Source organism: Rhamphochromis sp. 'chilingali', assembly GCF_963969265.1.
Source record: "Rhamphochromis sp. 'chilingali' genome assembly, chromosome: 8".
Taxonomy (NCBI): domain Eukaryota; kingdom Metazoa; phylum Chordata; class Actinopteri; order Cichliformes; family Cichlidae; genus Rhamphochromis; species Rhamphochromis sp. 'chilingali'.
In genome coordinates, this window is record NC_137935.1 from 39,106,575 (window position 1) to 39,129,105 (window position 22,531).

The 22,531-nt window shown below is 41.1% G+C and overlaps 1 protein-coding gene across 1 annotated transcript; it reads left to right on the top strand.

Moving 5' to 3' along the window:
• Positions 1-609: 609 nt before the first annotated feature.
• Positions 610-19,727, top strand: appbp2 (amyloid beta precursor protein (cytoplasmic tail) binding protein 2). The gene is made up of 13 exons (XM_080888413.1): positions 610-1,022; positions 6,716-6,804; positions 7,991-8,142; positions 11,401-11,524; positions 12,758-12,926; positions 13,016-13,105; positions 13,210-13,277; positions 13,357-13,462; positions 13,548-13,672; positions 14,062-14,147; positions 14,525-14,715; positions 15,471-15,636; positions 15,946-19,727. Exons 1-13 carry the CDS (start codon positions 885-887, stop codon positions 16,206-16,208), a joined length of 1,767 nt encoding a protein of 588 aa, XP_080744539.1. The 5' UTR covers positions 610-884; the 3' UTR covers positions 16,209-19,727.
• Positions 19,728-22,531: the final 2,804 nt, after the last annotated feature.

A 22,531-nucleotide genomic window follows, 5' to 3' on the forward strand; every position in this document is an offset into this window, starting at 1 on the left:
TCTCACCATACTCAGTTACCTTGTTCATATGCACCAGTGGGGTACATGTAAATGCTCCTTTCATTAAAGGTAAAATATTCTGCATATTTTATATAGGTTCAACATTTCACTCAAAAAGTTCTCTTAATTTCACAATAAACGAAATCTAGACTCACATTCACCTGTTGTAACAAAGTTTCGAACCTACCTCAGTGTAGTGCATTTTCATTTCCCCACAGTCAGTACTCCTTATTTCTATTTAGACACATTTTGTAACACATTTCGACATTTTTGGTGCAATGATTGGCTGTCGTTGGAGTTTTTCTAGCCACATTAAATATAAAGGAATTGTAATAAATTTAACACATTGTATACGAAATCAAAGCGCTGGTCAGGTACATTAACATTAAACAAGTAAAGGATTTTTGTCTTCTGTTGCCATTTGTTATGATATGTGTTTGTTATCTGCCAAATAAGGAGCGCGGCTTCTTCACGGAAAGACGAGTGGGTGGTTGGTACATTGCTTAAATGGGCAATCGTCGGTAAATTCATCTTTTTACTTTATGTGAAGTGTGACTTTTTACTTGGAGCCTGTTGGTTCAGCATCGACTGCACAATGACGTCATTGCGTCAGCGCCCGTGAGTGTGAGCGTCGGGACGGGGGCACGGAACTGCTGTAGGGTCGACGAGTAGTCGAAGATGAAAGAGAAGGATGGAAATGAAACAGCGGTTTTTTAAATCGAGACACTGACTTGTCTGCAACAATAATATTCGCAGTGTCAATACGGAGCGAATGTTGCATGAGGACTCGCAGAAGAAGGGCTTCAATAGTGGTAAGGTAGTGAATGTAAGGAGAGTTGAGGAGGGCTGTAGCTTCTGGGGCTTTTTTGGAGAGGGAAAACAACATGGCTGCGGTGGAGCTCGAATGGATCCCAGAAACGCTGTACAACACTGCTATCTCGGCTGTGGTGGACAACTACAGCCGGTCAAGAAGGGACATACGGTCCCTCCCAGAAAATATACAGTTCGACGTCTATTATAAGGTAGGATTTTAGCAGTAAGGAGACTCTCAATGATGTGACAGCTAACATCCTGTGCGAGCTTCTGTGGTCGGCTGCTAACACTGCTTGCTAACGTTAGCGAAATGTCGGTAACGTTAGACTAGCTATCGAAAATTCCTCCTTAGGAATCTGATTTGGCTAACGAACAAGTTATCCAGCCTCGACATTACAGAAAGCTAGTGTGACAGTGTGTGTGTTGAAGCGAATTATTAAACTGCATCGAGACTGTCGCTAATTACCCAAGTATCCATTTAAATGAACTGGTTCCGTGATGTGTGGTGTTTTTAGTGTTGTCATGTCCAGGTCTGACCCACTTTGGCTAAAGTGACGTTAGCCGTTCTCACGTATAAAGCTCCTCGCTTACAACATACGTGTGCTTTTACAAACAATCACCATCAGCTTTCCATAAAGACGGACAGCGATATTAAACCACTGTAACCTCGACAGCGATTCTTTCCTTCTGATACGTGTAGTTGGTTAAGTGTCACACCGAGGTCAGGCGTGACAGACAGAGCAAGGATTTTAAAAACATGAAGGTCGCGAATACAGCATGTTTCACAGTTACTCGATCTTCACCCACCAGATAATTCCAGATGCCCATAAAATGTACACTAGGATCTGATATTTGTTTAATCTACGGGTGCATCTTTAGATCCTTTATTGATGTATACCTGATGTGTAACTCTAATACTTGGACGAAAAAAACCTTTAGTCCACCCAGTCATGGTATGCTAACTATTTAGTAATAATAAAAGTAACACCATATGTTAAAACCAATTGCGTGAGAAGTGTAAAAATCCTTTGAGTGTTCTCTTTGGGGTTAATATTGTAGCCACAAATATGTGCAAATGTGTTTGGAGATTTTGTTTGTAGTTGCATGTCATTTGGATTGAGGTTGTAAATATAAAAAATGTAGTGTAACACCAATCTATCAAACTGAGAGGCCTGTCCAAAGAACTGATTGTGACTGCAATAACAACAACTTGTCATCATTTCCAGCTGTTGAAGAAAAGATTTCAGACTTCTCAGCCATTTCTCTCCCCAGCTGCATATTTACAGATTTATTTGCACATTAGTAAATCTAGGTACACTTAAGAATGCAATTATAGCCAAAAACCATTTGCAGATTCCTGTAAACATCACAGTAGGCCTGTAGACAACCGAAGAAAATCATAGTCAACTGAAAACAGTTTTCAGCCAATCGATTGGATGCAGCGATCGAGGGAAATCTGCGCATCATTTTTAGATTAACTAAATAGGCCATAGTGCACTGAGTGTATTCAAGCCTCTCAGCTTTATTAGTTCAAGTAAACAAAGTGAACCTAGTTTGTTTTATAAGTATGGCAGACACCAGGTTAGTGTGCTGCTGTCCATATTCATATCTTTTCTGATATTGGAACAAAATCGTCAGTGTAAGAAGTAGGGCTGGGCCATATTATACCGTTCACGGTAATACCGGTATAATGTTAGGCAACGATAGGAAAATGAAATATCGCGATAGAATGGGAGTAAAACGCGCATGCGCAGTGCCTTTGTTTTCATACGCACATGGCCGATTGTTGAGTGAAACAGATGAACCAGAATTGGTTTGTAAAAATGGTGCAACTTCAGTGATGTGGAACTGGTTTGGTGTTTGTCCGTTAGATACACAACAAAGCACATTTTTTTGCAGAACATGCAAGCGGCCGTCGTTATTGTCATATTTGTCGGACTAAGATGCTCTTAAATCTGGGAGTAATCTGGGTCCTAAACTCCGTATGCTTCAGGTCAAACAACACTGCAGCATCACTAAGAGTTAAAAACTGTCTAAATTCTTTCATCTTTAATAAAACGATCAGCATTGCTGCTTTACCAGGTGTAACTATAAAGTGCCTCTCAACTTTAACTTCCAGGCATCCATGAAAACAAAAGTTATTACATTTAATGGAGTTAGAAGTTAGCAGGAAGCTAGCGGAAGTTAGCTCGCTAGTTTCGCTAGTTACCTAAGCATGATATAGCATGTTCTGATGGAGAGATTTCTGAAAAAAATCAAACGTACAGCTCTGCTATCACTTCCAACATAAATGAAGACAGGAAACTAAACAGCAGTGACGTTTGTAGGGTTACTGAAGTTGGGCTAGCTGGTATATAATGATGTGCTACGTGATCGCTAGCGACACAGCTATGTTAGCATAACATAAACAGTGAAGCTGGAGGACGAACACTAACACTTTTCCACTTATAAAAGTTAACGTGAAGGTTCTTCATGGTTAGAGACAAATGCAATCGCATGGCAGGATGCTGTAAACGGACCAAACTTCAGTCAGGAGAACAACTGAGATAATCCATCCACAATACGAGGTTAGTCATTAATATACTGCAACAACATGGGAATAGAGCAGCTGCCAGAGAATTCAACATTAATGAATCAATGGTACAGAAGTGGAGGAAGCAAGAAGAATGAGTTTAATAAAGTTTGATTTATCTGACTGCTTTGTTTCGCTTAATGTGCCTTATAATCCCGTGCACCTTATGGTCCGAAAAATGCGTACTGCACACTGCAGTTTAATGTTGCAAAGCACCTCTTTTTAACTTCAGTGGATATTATACATGGTTATGCTCAGGATATGTCAGCCCATTTCTACTGGAAATGCCTTTTGGTTAAACTTTCAGCAAGGAATTTGCATTTGCACTGTTACATTTTTATAAAGCTTTAATGTACATAAAAACCAGCTTCTTGTTTAAGTGAAAATAAATGGAAGGTTGTCTTTTTGCGCTAGTAATGTTGTGGAGTTGTATTTTGTCTCGCATCAATTATATCGTCGGTTATATCGTTATCGCAAATTTTCAAATATATATCGTGATAAATTTTTTTGGCTATATCGCCCTGCTCTAGTAAGAAGTATTGTAGAAAAATAGTTACAGGCAAAAATGCCCTTATCTTGGATCGATCTTGATTTTCCTGAGAGATGAGGTTTCACATCCAGCTTGGCGTGGTTGCAGTTAATTTTACTGGCAGGTGTTAACCTGCAAACTGCACTGTCCCCCCCCCAAAGAAAGAAAAAAAATAGAGCTTCATTAAGACAGGGGGCCAATGGAGCTAAGAACTGGGGCAATTTGGTAACTTTGATTCATGTAGTCCTTCTGTTAATGTGCGCCTCTCTGTGTGTCTTAAGACACAGATGGAAAAATAATTAGTTTTACTCCACGTGTCTTAAGGCTAAGTTGGGAAGAAATCGGGCATTGTGGGTTTCTGTGTGTTCTGATGATTTATAGAGCAGTCACTGGAAATTCAAAACACTGCCTACTGACCAATCAGTGTTTAGGAAAATGGTGTCTCTTCCAGGAAGATCCCTTTGGATAGTAAGAGGGTCTGAAGTTTTTTAGTAGTGTCAGTTTGTTTTTCCCTGATGAGCAGTAGTAAGGGGAAATATTCTTTATGAATAAATATTCATATTCTGTGTTCCTTGATTATTATTAGGTTTTATTTTCTCATTGGTTGCAGATAATTTTAACATTAAATTATTCTCTAAAAAAAGGCTCCTCTTTGTACTTGTTGACCTTATTATATTCAATTTGCAAGCAGTGGTTTGAATTCCATTTTATTTATTTATTCTGAGCTTTTTTTCTCGCACCAACAACACGACAACAGCTGGAAAACAAACTAAAACGGTGCTTTTGCAGTCTTGCTGACCAAAGTGCTTAAACGTTCAGATAAAGAAATGATATGCTGAGTGTGTTAAACTTACTTTGTGCTGCAGGTTCCAGATGGAGTCTTTCTTGAAAAACAAGGGTCAAGGTGACATAAAACCTTCATTAGACACTGTCAGTGGTTATGGTATAAAAGTTTATTATAAATTTTCTCTTGTCTAACAGTAAGAATTAAACCTTTAAGCTGTCAGTCAGCTCGTCTTCACACTTATGGAAAAGGGGAAGAGAGCATTTTCAATTGTGTTTGTATTGATTCATTAACATTTTAAAATACATGTTTATTGTCCTAGTGGGCACAAACCAAAGCCATTTCAGAAGCAACATTAAACACAGACGCTATCTGAAACGCTGCTGGGCAGTTACTTTAAAACCCATACAGACTTGAATGGGGAGAGAATTCTAAGTTTAGGATAGGATAGGCTTTTATTGTCATTGTACATGTACAACAAAGTTTTGGGTGGTCTGCACCATCTGTGCATTTCAGTGGTCACTGTGACAGAAACCCAGTAAAAAATCTTTGTTTTTCCCTGAAAGTTTTTCTTCTGCTACAAATGCACATAATTTTGTTACTTTCTTACGCTTTCGTTAACATTTTCTCCTTTTATATAATGACTCTGGTGCAAATCCAGCAAAAGCATGAATAAATATTTTCTGTAAATAAACCAAAATGGGTTTTTCCTTAGAGCTCAGATGCCCCAGTTCCCAGGAGAAACACACTGACATGAAGTCTGGGGCATGGACTCGATGTGCTCAGTGCCTCCTAACATGATTAGGAAAGCACAATAACACAAGTGCTGGTTTACCCATTTTGCTGATGTGTTTTTGATACGATATACTGGAGTTTTGCTCAGTGTGCTCAAAGTCTGCTTTGGACTAATTCATGTGAAAATGCTGCCACGAGTTTAAGTCATTACAATAAATTGAAGGTACAGCTGTAACAAAAGTGTCAGTTTTCATCAAACACAAGCTAGCATCTAAAAGCTGAGTGCTGTGGTACTGTTCTGTGTGCACTGTGGAGGTTCCTGTCAGTTTCAGCAGTTTGCTGAAACATAGCACATGGTGAATTCACCAGCACTGACACTGATTTTTACCAGTGTGCCAAATCATCCTGAGGGCAACATGAACATCTGTGGAGTTCATGCTAGAATTTTAAGCACCGTTCTAGACAATTGTCACTGTGTTTTTACACACACTATGAAATGGTGACACATAAATGGCGCACACACCTAATATCATGAAGTTGTCTTGTCCACACTGCACATGTTTTCCTGTTTCTGGTTCCCACTGCCCTCCACAGCTAGGTGACTACTTGTGAGTAGAGCGTTTGACTTAAATTACAAGCACTGAAAGGTTAAAGCTGCACAACCAAAATAACGCCCCAGTACAGCAGTGGCTGCAGTACAAGTTTTCATTAGGTGAGATTTCATGTAAGAACCTTGGAGAGAGACATCTGTGATTAATAGTTTCCGTCACAAACACCACTATGGTGAGCCATTCGTGTCAAGGATTATATACTGTCTGTGTCCACAAGTGTACGAGGGTCTATTTAATCTGAGTGGTGTTGATTTTCTTATCAGATGTGATTGTGATGCTCTGTATGGACATTCCAGGCAGACTGCAAGCAGAGTTGGAGGGTGGGGTCCACAGCAGCCCACGTGCATGTCCATAAACAAGCATAATCCTGGCTCAGTATAACAGTTTCCAGCTGCGTGCACTTTGATGACAGGCCAGACATCAGCAATTTTTTTTTTTTTTTTTTTTTTTAAGATCCTGTTCAGCAGACAACATTGGTTGCATCACTTAAAGCAGAGTAAAAAATGTTCAGCTTCACTCCTGTAGTTACAGGTTAGACTGTCATTTACCTGCAGCTGAGACATTGGTTCCCCTGCACATTAAGAAATTTGACTTGTACCTATAGAGATGACATCTGTTGTATTGTTACTGAATCTCATTTCTCACTGTGTCTCACTGTGCTGTGCTCTCAGCTCTACCAGCAGGGTCGACTCTGCCAGCTGGGGGGAGAGTTCTGTGAGCTGGAGGTGTTTGCTAAAGTGCTGCGGGCTTCAGACAAAAGGTAAGAACATAATGGGGCCAAACTGTGCCCATCACTCTCCTAAAGTAGTTTTCACACTTCCACTGCAGTCCTGAGCAGGTTCAGCAGAGTCTGAGATTAACCATAAACTGCAAGTTGATTACCTTTGAGATCAGTTAACTCCGAGTACGTTCACCTTGAGTTTAGTGTGTGCGAGTAGGGAAAGAAAGCCACCTTCAATGGAGCTTTGATAGCACAATTCACCATGGCAACACGTTAAATGAAAAGCAGAACTTCTATCTTAATCCAGTAAAACGAGGAATATTAATATTCCTAACCTTTGGAGACCCTTTGGCTACTAAACATAGAGGAAGTATACAAGTATATGTCACTGTACACTGGGATGCTAAACTTTAAATTTAGGAGGGTAGAAAAGAGTCATTTTAATGAGCTCTGGCCACTTTGTCATCAGTAAAGATGGTATTTGGAGTTTGGTGGATGCCGGTTTTTTCATCATTCACCAAACTTGCATTTTCATTTGTTCATACTGGAATCCTCTTTTTTTTTTCTTCTTCTTCTTCTTTTTTTTCCAACAGTGGATGGAACCAGTTTTTACACTGGAACCAAGCATAGGTTTAGTCGGGTGCCCTTAATGATGTTAAACATGTTTTTAGGTAACCAGAGAAATCAGTTTTTAGCTCTTTTGAAACTCTTGTCCACTCTGTTAAATGTAGTGTTAGGCAGGCTGATAGGTGTGAAACACTAATGATGCTGGAACAGAGAGGAAGGAAGCAATGTCCATCAACCAAAACTCTAATATTGTGATTGCTTCCATCATATAATTTCTAACTAGAGAATTTAAGGTCTTGTTTGTAGATCTTTGAAAACACATTTGGCACCTATCATCGTAGACATCGTTTCATGTGAATCTTCTTTAGACTGAGGAATGCTCATATATGGAAATGAGATCCCTTCTGTATGACGAGGACATCAACTGCGTACACTGACCTGTTGTTCATTTCTTGACGGTCCCTTGTGTGATATTCTTACTGCTAGTTAACTGTGCCAGGTGTTCTGTACAGTAGGGATGGTGCCATGCTGTCTACGGCCATGACTGATAAGAATCTGTTTACGCTAAAAGCTGCTTGTGGACTGGATTTTTTTATTTTTTGTGTTTCCTGCAATTTGACTGTTGACCCGATGTCTCCCTTTGACTTCATCACTGCAGACACCTCCTGCACCACTGTTTCCAGGCCCTTATGGACCACGGTGTGAAAGTGGCCTCAGTTCTGGCAAACTCCTTCAGCCGCCGCTGCTCCTACATCGCCGAGTCTGACGCCCACGTCAAAGAGAAGGCCATCCAGTTTGGCTTTGTGCTGGGTAAATGTCAGGGCTGGGCAGTGGAGGCTTCAGATAAGCACTGTGTGGGATAGAAGTGCAGAGCTGTCCTTATGTTAGGTGGTTGATAACGTACAATATAAACAGCATATAATGTGGGCCATATTAGGGCTGTGCGATATGACCAAAATCTCATATCCCGATATAAGACCTCTATCGTCCCGATAACGATATAAATCACAAAAATGTAACATTTTCTGTAAAGTCTGTGAATCTCGGGCAGGTGAAGTGTTTCCAGCTGCGCGTCATGTAGCTGGAGTCGAGTGTTTTAACCGATGCATGAAACGATACATTTTTAGACATAAGTTGTAACGGCGCCGTTTTCTTTGTGAGTATTTATTACACAGCGTGCTGCGGGGAAAAGCCTGTTCTAACGTTTGAGTCTAAGGTTTATTTTTTAGCACCGGACGGCTCTTTTTTACTTTTCATCTGTAAATAATCTGCATCTTTCACATGATTCAGTTTATTTTGAAAAGTCTCAACAGGATCTTGAGCTTTATTGTGAAAGGTTTATGTGGAACATAAACAATCGAACACGCGATGGTGTTACCGTCGTTGTTGCTAACGACAACACATAAAAACAGGCGCTTGTCCGTCCGTAGTGTGGTGATATTAAATATAAGAGAAAGAGAGAACTTTAAGAAAATAATATAGCCACTACAGTGACATCAGAACATGAACAAATATTACCGTAAACAGTTTATTTTGCGACACCACGAAACAAACGAGAGGGTAAAATGAAACGATAGACGTTTTTATATAGTCATCAGATACATATCGTTATATTGAACAGCCCTAGGCCATATGTATTATGATAATACGTTATTATAATAATTGTCATGTAGGGCTAAATGATTATGGAAAATAATCTAATTGCGATTTTTTTGCCCCAATATTGCGATTGCGATGCGATATGCGATTATTTTTTAAGGTCTTTGTCTTCTGTATTATTAAACAAAGACAAGCAATACATCATATAGTATGGCCAATACTATATTACATTAATTTTAAACTGTTCTTTCCTGGAAGACAGACCTCTGTTATGATGACATGAGGTGATGCATGAATTGATGACTGACATTTTTATTTAACTTCTTCAATCACAACAGTATATTTGAACATACACAATAGTTTATTTTTAGCTTACAAACATCTGAGCATAAAGTGCTGACAAGGAACCCTGGTGTAAACATTAAAATGAAAGTCAGTACAATGTGCAGATTGCAGAAATATACATTAAAAAAAATCAGTGGCTTTACCACACTCAGTTTTTCGACATCTGTGAACTACTAGACAGTCATTCAATTAAAAAATAATATTAAATAAATAAAACTAATAAATAAAAAATACACACATCTTACTGATCTCTGCAGTCAGTAACATTACACATAAAGTGCAAACATAATAGCAATTGTATAAACACACACACAAACACGCCTTTAAAGTTTAAAGGCGTGAAATTGGACGGTCTAGTTCTGATTAGCGTCACCGCTGTCTCGGTGGAGTTTAATAAACTCGGCCGTCTGCTTCTTGCTATCTAAAATATAACCAGACACTGGTGTAAATTCTCGACTGTCTCATACTTCTGTTTAATAAGTTTTCTGTTTGACGTTTAGTCAGCTGTGTGAAAACCAAGGAGGAACCCACCCGGGGGATTAATAAAGTTTTATTTTATCTAATCTAATAACTTTAATCTCAGCCAAACCGATTTACTCACGAACAAACAAAACACTGAAAAAAGCCCAACAATAACATTTTTAGGTTGTCTAAGTGACTTATATATCACGTTTAACCCGAGCAGCGAAACTCCGCGGTGATCTGAAAATGATGTGCCGGGAGTTGTGCCGTTCTCGGCCGCATCAGTAACCCTCGAGCTCCCGGCTAGCTGTCGAGCTGGTGGGTAGCAGACGCCTCTGAAAACGTCGAAGCACTTTTGCAAATATGGGATATCTTGATAAACCGAGCAGATATTTGATGTTTACACAACTACTTTCTCGCCTGAAAATATGTTAAAAGTTTATTTTGTGACCCAGAAAGATTAGTATGAGTAATTTTAAAACTTAGTAGCGGCCGCCATTGCTGGAAACTGGAGTTTGGCTGGGCCGCGCTATGAATTCTGGGATATGGTAGTAATTTGGACAGCCGCGCGTCGCTGTGACGTAATCGGTCTACAAATGCGGCCTCAGGAGGATGCAGCCCATGAATTTGGACATGTCCAGAGTATAATCGCAGCCTTTGCGGTTAGAAAATTGCACTTGATCATGTCGCGATATTATCGCAAATGCGATATATCGTTCAGCCCTATTGTCATGTCATTGAGAGAATTTAATATTTGAGCAGAGTTCTAGCTCCCATAGATCTCTGAAACATTAGTCAGTGAATTCCAGATACTCCCCATCTTAACTCATTATGTGTATAAAGCACACCTGTCTGCAGAATCAGTTTCTTTCCAGTTTCTCCACCAAAGAACAAAAGTCTTCCCACATGACATTAACCCAAAACATACCAACAAGGTAACAAAGGAGAGGATAAGAAGAAGCTTGGCATTCCTATATGAAATTTGTGGAGTGAGCCGAAGCCTCAAGTTGCTAAGCAACAGCCAGGTTTTAGAGTTTCTGTAAAGAGCAATGGGCCAAAATCCCTACAAGAAACATCTTAGTGCTGTGCTTCCCAACAAGGGTTTCTCCACCAAAATACTAAATATTTATTTCACTTAGAAACTGATTTGCATGTCATTAACTTTTACATAATGTGTGTTTCTGGATTTTGGGTTGATATTCTCTGTGCCTTAAAACTTTAGAGCAGGGGTGTCAAACTCAAATACAGAGTGGGCCAAAATTCAAAATGGAACAAAGTTGCAGGCTAACATTAATATTTATTGAAAAAAAAATCTTCCTCCAGATGTAAGAATGAATCTTTTCTTATGGACTCAAATAGGTTTTGCTGGAAAACTGAATATGGAACAAGCAAAGTATTAGTATTATACAGCTAATATATATATTAGCTGTATAATACCAGTAGGCCAGCTCTAATAATAATTTGGTATGGCTTCGCAGGCCAAATGTAATTAGGCTGCGGGCCAAATTTGGCCCACGGGCCAGAGTTTGACACCTATGCTCTAGAGATTTCTTTCTAAGTGACCAAACTTCCAGTCAAAGTTTGGTTTTCTTAAGACCCTTGTGCTATGACCAGCAGACACCATAGTTGTTAGGCAGATGACTGTCATGTTTCTGTTTGTAGGTGGCTTCTTGTCTGATGCGGGCTGGTATGGAGATGCAGAGAAAGTGTTTCTGTCGTGCCTGCAGCTGTGCACGCTCCACAGTGAGGTCCTCCACTGCTACCGGGCTGTGGAATGCTGTGTCAGGTCAGTGTCAAAGAGCTGCTTTTATTCACCAGGGAACTCTGTGTCCTATAGTTACAATACCATAATTGTTAGATGTGCCAGATATGATGTTACACAACATGTGTTTTCTCCCAGAACACTTAGGCGTCTGACAGCACAGCTTGAAATGTTAGTTGTGAATAAAAGCCACTGAGTGATTCATATGAAGAGCTGTTAAACAGTCTGTCTTTACATTTTTTTGATTCTTATCAGATGAAAACGGATAAAACACAGAAACTGTATCTCATCACAGACGGTTAAGCTTTCCTTCTGAGTGGAAGTAGCAGCTATCTGTCATGGAGTAACAACACTGTAACTGTTATAAACTAAAACAGCAACATTGTTAGAAGTACCATGGGCCCATATTTAAGGCCTTGTATATAAATGAATCCTAGCAAATGGTATTAATGAATAAACTGAACACTGTAGAGCTAAGAAAAAGCTGCAAAAATGTTTGATCCAGATGTTTCTGTAGCATATTTGGTCCTGACGGGTGTGTTGACCGGGCACAAACATGTAAGCTGTGGTACAGTTTTATATGAGCTCTGCTGTCTCTGTAGTGTGTAACCGAGTGGGTGTGATGGGTTGTCCGTGATGGAGAGCAGTTTGTTCAGTGACCGCCTGTCCCTTGCTGCCCAATGACGATTCCAGATGACTGTTCATCCGCCTGTTGTACACAGCATCACTGTTGGGTTCTCCAGTTTAGTGTCCAGTCATTTAAGTGAACTATGGAAGTCAGCAACCATCTCTTTGTCCTGGGGACGTTCAGGAAGGGGAGATTTTTGTTGGACCATCCCACAAAACGTCTCACCAGTACCTGTACTCTGACTCCTGCCTACCCAACCACTGCAGTGTCGTTAGAGAGCATCTGCATGTGGCTCGATTCCCTGTTACACTGGAAATCTATAGTGTAGAAAATCAACAGGACTGTCCTGTGTGGTGCCCCAGTAGCACTAACACCACATTAAAGATGGGCTTCACCATCCATACAAACTGAGGAATCCAGGAGACGGTAGCAGTGGTGACAGCCAGCCTGAGCTTCTCTCATACATGCACACACACATGTTGCAAATTGCGGAAAACTGAATCCAGTTATTTTCAGGGAAACCAGTGCAGCAGTTTCCTTCCACAGCTTTTGTTGTTTTTAAATTGACAGTTATGCAGTAATACAGCAGATAAGACTGAGACTGAAGCGTCCCTGTCTTCTCTCTTCAGGCTGCTTCATGTCCGTAATGGAAACTGCAAGTACCACCTTGGGGAGGAGACCTTCAAGCTTGCTCAGTCTTACATGGACAAACTAGCCAAACATGGCCACCAGGCCAACAAGGCAGCGCTGTACGGCGAGCTCTGTGCCTTGCTCTTTGCCAAAAGCCACTATGACGAGGTGTGTAGGTTTGACCACTGAGGTGCTTTACAGTTTTGATACTGAGACAACTGAAAGTCCTTTCTGTCTGCAATGACCTTGTCTCTCAGGCGTACAGGTGGTGTATAGAGGCTATGAAGGAAATTACTCCAGGGCTGCCTGTCAAAGTAGTGGTTGATGTCCTTCGCCAGGCCTCCAAGGTAACACTCACACATGTATTTATCGCTCAGATCAGTCTTTGTCTGAATTTTTACACTAGTCTTCCAGACACATGTGTAAACTGTGGATTGTCTCTTCCCTGCAGGCCTGCGTGGTGAAAAGAGAGTTCAGAAAAGCAGAGCAGCTGATCAAACATGCAGTGTTTCTAGCAAGGTAACCCGCTGGGTGTAATGAAGACTCGACAGGGTACTTTCTAACATCGCAGTTTCTGACTGAAAATATTGTCTTACAGAGAACATTTTGGACACAAGCATCCCAAGTACTCCGACACGCTGCTAGATTATGGATTTTACTTATTAAATGTGGACAACATATGCCAATCGGTTGCTATTTACCAGGTACGTAGAGCGATGTGCTACAGGAGTATGCTCTTGTTTTCGGTGATGTTATTTAATTCAATCTTGTCTGATGTACAAATCCCAGACAGCGCTGGATATCCGACAATCGGTCTTTGGGGGGAAGAACATCCATGTTGCCACAGCCCATGAAGACCTAGCCTACTCCTCATATGTGCACCAGTACAGCTCTGGGAAATTTGACAATGCTCTGTGAGTGCATCTTCTAAACTCGGCTAATTACATTCCTCATGAGCTGCCTTGTAAATGTAGTCCAACACCCAAAGTCAGACTCTGGTATTTGGGTAATGTGTATGCAGCTGCACATATCAAATGTTTAACTGTACACACGGGCAGACGTAAAGATGACTGGAGATGCCTGTTGTTTGTGTAATTAATCATGTGATGCTCCTCGTGTATACAAAGGCTGTGATTCAGCATTGCCTAATGGTGAGACCTTTGATCCACTTTTGGACCGTATGAGCTGCAAAACAACTTTGTTCAATGGAAACACTTGATATTCTTGGAAGTGTTTGTCCCCAATATGTAGAGTTTCCAGCCAAGTCTGAGTTACACGACTGAGTGCTGTGTTTGTCCCTCAGATTCCATGCAGAACGTGCCATAGACATCATAACTCACATTCTGCCTGAGGACCATCTTCTGCTGGCCTCCTCTAAGAGAGTCAAAGGTAAGGCAGGCAAAGTGGAGAGTAGTATTATGCTCGTGTGTGTGACTGGCTGCTTGTAATAAAGTACCTTGAAAGAACAATTTAAAACCGGTTCTTTGCTAAGTTGTCTATTCGTAGGTCAAACTTTTGTGGTTTGACAGATTAAAAAAACATTCAGCAAGTGAGTGAAAAAGCAGCCGATGTCCAAACAAACAGTTTGAAAGAGCTTCAGGACGCCTGGAGAATTATTGATTAAGACCAGTTTACATGGAGTCTGAATCCTTTAAAACATAAGAAGTTAGGGATAGCTCAAGACTTTTGCACAGTGCTGTATCTGTTTGAAGCTGTGCATTATGTCTTATAGACTCTATCCGCGTTTGCTTGTTTTTCCCCAACAGCCCTGATTCTGGAAGAAATTGCCATCGACTGTCACAATAAAGAGACAGAAGAGCGCCTCCTGCAGGAGGCTCACGACCTGCACCTCTCCTCGCTGCAGCTGGCCAAGAAGGCTTTCGGAGAGTTCAACGTACAGACAGCCAAACACTATGGCAACCTCGGACGACTCTACCAGTCCATGAGGAAGTTTAAGGTGAGGAGGACATGTGTGGTTTGTAATATTTGACACAATAATTAAAATTAAGGGGCATAAACCATCCCAGCGTGTGCTGCCTTGTGATAAAAATAATCTCAGTGTAAGAAAAGGTCAACGGCAGAGAACAGCTATTCCACATTCACCTCATCTTGATTAAGAGATGAGTGTTTGTGTGAGAGTGAGTCACATTGTGCTTTTACAAGCACAAACCACTGTTTGTGGGAGACTGAATGGTTTTTGCTATTTAAAGCCAGAAATGATGAGATGTGAAATATTGTCATTGCAGTTGGCTGGGATTACACAAATATCAGAGTGGTGCACATTTATAAAGAGTGTGCACCAGTCTTAGATGCTGTCTTTGGCCTATAAAAAGCCAGAGTGGAGGTTAAAAGTAATCCTGCAGAAGTTCTAGTCTGCAGCTGAAATGACTTTGGGCAAGTATCTAATATCCTGCTGTTAATGAGAGACTGACTTGGGACTACACGTTATTCCTTTTAGTCCATTGGAAATGGACTGGAAAACAATTTAAGTGTGAAAGGCCATAACTTGCTTTCAGAGTGTAATGTGACAACTTTACTTTGACCCAGTTACAACACTTACAGGCACTGAACCACTTTTTGTTTTCAGTGGAAACGTAGCTGGATGTTTGATTTATGGGAAAGGCCATGGAAACCAAATAAATATTGCCTTTGAGTTTTGTCTTTGTTTGTGATTCATATCTCTTTGTCTTGCACACGTATTTGTGTAACCAGGAGGCAGAGGAGATGCACATCAAAGCCATCCAGATTAAGGAGCAGCTACTGGGCCACGAAGACTATGAGGTGGCTCTGTCTGTGGGTCACCTGGCCTCCCTCTACAACTATGACATGAACCAGTACGAGGATGCAGAGAGGCTCTATCTGCGCTCCATCGCTATCGGTCAGTAAGAGCAGAACAAGTTCACGTCCATGTTTTTTAGTGTCACAGTAAATGAGGCCCAAGGCCTGGGTCCTGATGTTGCTTCGTCACAGAACATGTTGTACTGAGATGCATCATACTCAACCTACTTCTCAGTTAATTGCCAAGTTTTGCTGTTATTGTTATGTAATCATTTATGTAGAGCTGACATTAATCAGTCCAACACCTGACGTTACTTCGCTACAATGGAAGAGGGTAACATTATCAAAAACGGGGCTCGAGTCAGAGAGACTGAATGAAACATGGTCTGTGATGTTTCTGTCTTCACAGGTAAAAAGCTGTTTGGCGAGGGTTACAGTGGGCTGGAGTACGACTACCGAGGCCTGATCAAACTCTACAACTCAGTGGGAAACTACGAGAAGGTGTTTGAATACCACAACGTACTGTCCAACTGGAACCGGCTGAGGGACCGGCAGTTTGCAGTGGCGGATGCCCTGGAGGACGTCAACACTACACCCCAGCAGACCCAGGAGGTGGTACAAGCTTTCCTATTGGCCCAGAGCCTAGGCCCCACCCGCCCCTGTCTCGGCTGATTGGTTGACCGAATGAGAAGGAGAAGAGAGGAGGGAAAAGAGACAAGTGGGTGGGTTTTAGCCTGGTGTGGACATGATTTGAGCCCAAAATGTGATGCTTCAGTTTCACACGGATTAGTAACACAGCAAATTCAAACATCACTGGCAGCTTGGTTGACTTTGTATGCTGCCAGTACACACACACAGACATACACACGTTTTCATGGAATAAAAAAAATAAATAGAGAAGACACTTATCAAACCTCATCAACACACTCTCACCATCAAGATGCAGTCACTGCGTTTCTCCAACAGAAAGAGGACACATGCCCGAGACTGGGGACTCGAAAAGAAACGTCAGACGTCCTATAAGGATGACGCACGACCTCCTCGCCTCTCATCTCACTCGCCTTTTTCTTCCTGGACAGCAGTTTTGCTTTTGTACCGTACCAGTGTAGCTCAGATCTCCGGGAGCGAACCCGTGTTCTCAAGAGCTGCACGACAGCATCTGTGGAATACCTGCACATCCATCAGCATCACTTGGCAGATCACAGCTGGAAATAGTTGGATATTTTTGACACTTGTACAGTTAAAGAAAATACAGATTGTACTCTTGAGTTTTATTTGAAGGCTTTTTGTTGTTGTTTTTTTCTTTGCAATTAACTGAACGCGAACCCTCAAAGTTGCGTGGAGGAGAATGTGATAACACCAGGTGTGGTTTTTACACACAACAGGTTTTCACAGGTCTTTTTTTCCAGCTTAGTACTGACATAGCATCATTAAAATGCCAATAATTTATATGCAAACATATGTTTATGTAGCCCTTTGTTTAAGTTTTCTTACTGAATGAGAAATGGCTCAACACTATGATAACAAGGGACACGGATGGGAGGGCAAAGAGGAAGCTGCTACATGTGCAAAGGCTCCGCAGCCTCGCTTTGTTCATCTTGAGGCTGTATGTGTGAGTGAGTGAGTGGAACACAACTCTCGGTGCCCAAGTGCTCCACCGATGACTACCAGCCTTACACCAGCTTGCAGTTATCTGTCTGTAGACGGACCCATATTTTGAAGTGCTAAATAAACTATTATATCCTTAACGGCGCTACAGTGGGGACCAATATTGTGTGCTTGTGTGCGTGTTTGCATAGCAGCCTGATTATTGTGCATGTGGCCTCTCTGCTTCACACCCTCCTGTCAGAAAATCCCATTAAAGTTCCTGATATGTTTTTCTGTTACTGGCCCATCGTTCAGAGTCTCGCTGTCCAGAATCTCATCTGTTGCTTTATTTAAAAGCTCAGCTTCGGCTGGTTTTCAGTTTTACTCGACATCTTAGCTCTATAACAGGGGTGGGGGAACTCCAGGCCTCAAGGACTGGCGTCCTGCAGGTTTTACATGTGCTTGATCCAACACAGCTGGTTTAAATGGCTAAATTAAAAAGGTTTCCAGAGGCCTGACAATGAACTAATCATTTGATTCAGGTGTGTTGACCCAGGGTCATATCTAAAGCCTGCAGGACACCAGCTCTACAGCTGCCATGTTGGTATTTTAAAGCTAACTTAGGCTCTCTAGTGGACAAAGTATGCAACGGCCATTACATACTTTGTGCCGAAAGGGCTTTAAAGGAACATGTTCTTATTTTTAGACTGTAATATTGTATCTTTTCATTATTCTCAGTTCTAAATAATCCTTATTGACCTTATCCTGAGCCTTGGGGCAGCCACTCAAGTCAGTGTCTATCTGAAAACAGCTCTTTTAGTGCCTCTGTCTCTCTTAAAGCCAGCTCTCTTCTGCCTGTCACACACAAATAGTTTGAACAGCAGGTGTGTAGCCAGAGCTGTGTGCGTGACTTAACCATGTTAATGGGTTTGGCTCACTGACATGAGAAAACAGAACATTTGAACACCTAGTTGGTCCATTTTAAACCTGTTTGGATTTTGTTCTGTATATTTGGAGTAAGCTACAGTGCTGCGACAAAGTATTTGCCTCCTGATTTCTTCTCTTCATGCATGTTTGTCACACTGCAGTGATTAAGATCATCAGACAACATTTAAAATGAGATAACATACGTTTTTAATTGATTTGTGATTTTTGGTGAGGGACAAAAGAACCTACCTGGCCCTGTTTGAAAAAGGAAAAAAACAAAAACAGCTTTTCATAAAAAGAACATCACAGTAAGAGCATGTGGAGGGAGTGGGAGTGGAAGTGGGCTGCTTGGATGATTAAGGATCTGGATGGAAAAAGGAATTCTGCTCTCGACGTACAGCTCGAGCGTGCTCGGGTTACGCAGCAGAACAACACAATCCCAAATATACCAGCAAGTCCATGACCTTAACAGGTTGTTCATGGCCAACACCCCACCAGTGCTCCTCCATACTCGACCAGTTTTTAGACTTTAGGCCAGGTAGGTTTGGATAACTTTTTACCCTTAATCCTAATTTTGAGCTTATTCTGTTTATGTCTGTGTAACATTAACAGTTGTATGATGACCTGAAAGTGAGACAAAAATGCAAAAAAACAATGTATATATCAAGAACGGGGCAAGCTCTTGTTCACAGCACTGTTTATGTACCTGTGATCCTGTAAAGCCTTCCACTGCAGATGCTTTCAGTCTAATATTTAGTCCACAGTTTGGGAATCACCAGCTTCTCTGGATGGGATTTTTTCGTTAGTGCAATTCTAACATTACACATGGACCCTTGTTTCACTAAAGCAGTCTGTCAATATAAGAGGTGAAGGAGAAATGAGCGCTTAAAGAGACGCTGCGTAACAGTGGCGTGAAGAAAGGCATGGACGCATGCTGTAGCAGATGAAGGATGAGATTTTGCACAGTCGAGGCTGAACACAGGCTGTGGAGATTCTGTGCAACGTTACTGAGAATGTGATGCCATGGATGAATAGTCCGCTGTTAATTTAGTATTTAGTTTGTTTTGAAAAGAACGAATGAAGAAAACGAGCTTTGCCTTGCTGTTGCTTCAGTGCTGTCAATGTCTCCCTCTGTAACAGTGATGTGAGGGGCTGTAGCTGAGGAGGAGGTCCAGCTCTCAGCTAAACACTCAGTGCTTTGGCTTAAATAGACCCCCCACCCCTCCACCTCTGAGTAGATTTCTTATCTACAGACTTTACTTGTAAACAGGTGCATACAAAGAGAAGGATCATGAATATTTCTTTGTCTTAAAAAGTGAATCATGGAGAAACTTTGCATGATTTGACGTGTGTGCTGTGAGGGCTACGTCTGCATCTTCTCCAGAGGATTACAAAACAGGTCTCGGCAGCAGTTTCTAATCCAGCTTCGGCTGAGGTGCAAGTTCCTTTTTCCTGCTTGGCCAAGATGATCTGCTGATGTCTGAAAGGGAATAGTGTAGTTCAAGTGGTGGTGTCGGGGGTGGGGGGCGCAGGACAAAGTTCAAATTGAAGCTGCGATGTCTCCAACAGCCCGCTTCTCTCTTCAGAGTTCAAAGGAGACGTGTGGGATGTGTTCACTGTTGTCCTGTTACTGCTTCACTGTTAGCTTCAAAAACATTAAAACATCGTTGACCATCACAGTTTCCCTCTTTGCTGTCCGTCAGCTGTACACATCTGGACTTCACCATCCCAGCAAACAACAGGACACTTTTACACTGATGAGATGAAATATTCAGTTTATTTGATTTCAGTCCTTCAAGTTTTCTTCCTTTAAATCTGGCTTTAAGTATAGGTGAGTTATAGTGCATAATACAGCGAGTGGAAAGGAACTTCAGACTTTACTTGGAAATTGCCATTTTTGGCAATTGCCACTACATTTCACTGTGAAACTTTTACTCCTTTTATAGACTAGCCTTACAGCTTCCATCACTGACATTTTACACACAAGACAGATTTTAAAGGGTTAGGATTGCTGCTATACAAATCATAATCTTTTTTTTTTTTACATATATTTGATCGTGCTGGAATTAAAAGTACACCCTGCAGAGCACATAAAAGAGGCAAACGAGGTAAAGTGTGCATAGTAGCAGGCACAGGCGGACGATCTTCCTGCGAGCATGCAGAGGTGGGATGCCCAGGATTTGTAAAGTGTTCACTCTGCAAAGTGCTTCTATTGCCGGGCATAAATGAGGGTCGTTAGATCAGGTAGCGAGGCAGCAGAGAAAGCCACAAGGTGTCTTTGGATCAAGAAGGCAGATCTGTTGACGACTGCGGCTGTGAGTCTGATTAATCCAGGTGAGAGAGGGTGTCTGATGTTGAGAGGTTTAAAACCTGTGATGACCTCATGTTACATCACTGATGATGCATCCCAGCACACTAGTCTGTCATGCAGACCTCAACCAGGCACCGCTCATCACCCGAACACCACCATCACTACAGCGAAGCACGGTGGGGGCAGGATTACACTGTAGGGATGTTCCCTCTAATGTTTCATGTGTCTGAGCGAACACACAAACTCCCTGAGTGGTCTCTTGGACCACTGTGAGCAACAGCAGACGTGTGCACTGTGGTCACGCCAGCATCGAATCCACCCAGGTTACATGGTTTATTAAAATAATCAAATTACAGCATTTATGTTAGACTACTTTTAATTAACTGCTTTAGCCCACTTACAATGATTTTTTTTTTTTTTTAAAGAAATCTTGTTCAGCATGACCTGTGCAGCATGTTAAAACTATTGGAAGTAAAAATAACTTAAACTCCAATTTTGAAAACACAACTTTCTAAAAAAGAAATTTATGAAGCTCTGACTCATATCATGAGTATGAGTCTGTGGTCTGGGAGAGAGTCTGTAACTCTGTCTGCAAAATACAGTAAATAATGACCAATGCTGGGCAGTTAATTATATAGTTACTTCTTCAAAAAGGTAACTGAGTTATGCAAACAACAACATTTTTTGCAGCTGTTTACCTAAAAATGCAGCCAAGGCGTTTTTTTTTAAATAAACATTTCAAGCTATTTACAGAACACAAATTATTTGTGCCGCTCCAAAAAATAATTCCTGTCCACTATGAGATGAAGGAGAACAACAGCCTGATACCTGCAGGCCTGACAGCAGCAGACGTATCACTGCTGTAACACCTGTAACATTCAGCAGTCGCCTCATTGTTCTGACACACAACAAAACTATTGACTACACTACACACTAACTACACACTAACTACACACTAACTACACAAGATTTGCGCTAAACGTCGCAAATCTCTCACATCTCAAAAACACCGCCGTCACTCCTGTTTTTACCGTTTCTTCCCACAGTAAATATAAACAACGACAGTATTCAGTAAAAAACAAAGAAACATTGCAGATATTTTTATCATAACTCTGGTTTTACGTGGCCGATCAACACAATTTAAAAACTGGTATAAAGTCCACACTTTTCCCTCAGTTGTTCCGTGGATGAGCCGAGGTCTCCCCTCTCGCCGCCGCCTCTGAACACACAAATACAAATTGCATGTGAAGCAGGAGGTGCAGATTTTTTTGCTATTGTTTTCTAAATCCAGGCTTGATCACGTGGAGGTATTTGGAAAACTTTTTTTGGCCAGCGGACGACTGTTGTCTCGCAGAAAGTCAAATCAAATGTATGCAATACACAATCAATTCACAAGAACACATTTAAACAGAAGGTGCCTGATTTCAACTAAACTAAATCATATCGTCATGTTTGGTTTTTTTCTTCTTTCTTGTTTTTTTTTTATTTTTAAATTAAGCATCTTCTAATGAGAGTGCAAAAACAGTAAAGAAAGAAAAAAAGAGACCTCTTTCCTCTCGATGGAAAAATGCACCATGTCGACCAATTTTTTAAAAAAAAGTCAGCATCTGGGATTTGGTTGTTTAGGAAGAGGGGAAAGCAAGACAGCGAGAGAGAGACAGAGATCGATAGCCGGTTTTGAGATGTGGGAGATTTGTGACGTTTAGCGTGGAGTGTATAGTTAGTGTGTTGTGTAGTCATAGTTTTGCTTTGTGTGTCAGTGAGGCCACTAATGACTGTCACAAAGGCACATTGCAATGTAAACACTGTCACCAGGTGAAAACAGGAGCAGTGCTACACCTGTTGTCCTCTTGTGGTGGACATTTTTTTTACTGGCACAAGTAGTTTGTGGGGCATCTTATTGTGACACCTGATTGTTCTTTCATTTTAGTTATAGTAGTATTTTTAAATGGTTGTACCAAATTTTAAAAATGCCAGATGTATTGGTTGCATTTTCAGATAAATAGTTGTATATGTTTATAAAATGTGTGCACAACTTTTAAAAATGTACAATTTATATTTGCATTTCAAGTTATAAAAATAATTTACTCAACATGTCTGTGGTTTTGACAGTAAAAAAAACCTAACTACTAGGATTTTATGGGTTTTTTTTGTGTGATTTCAGATCAGT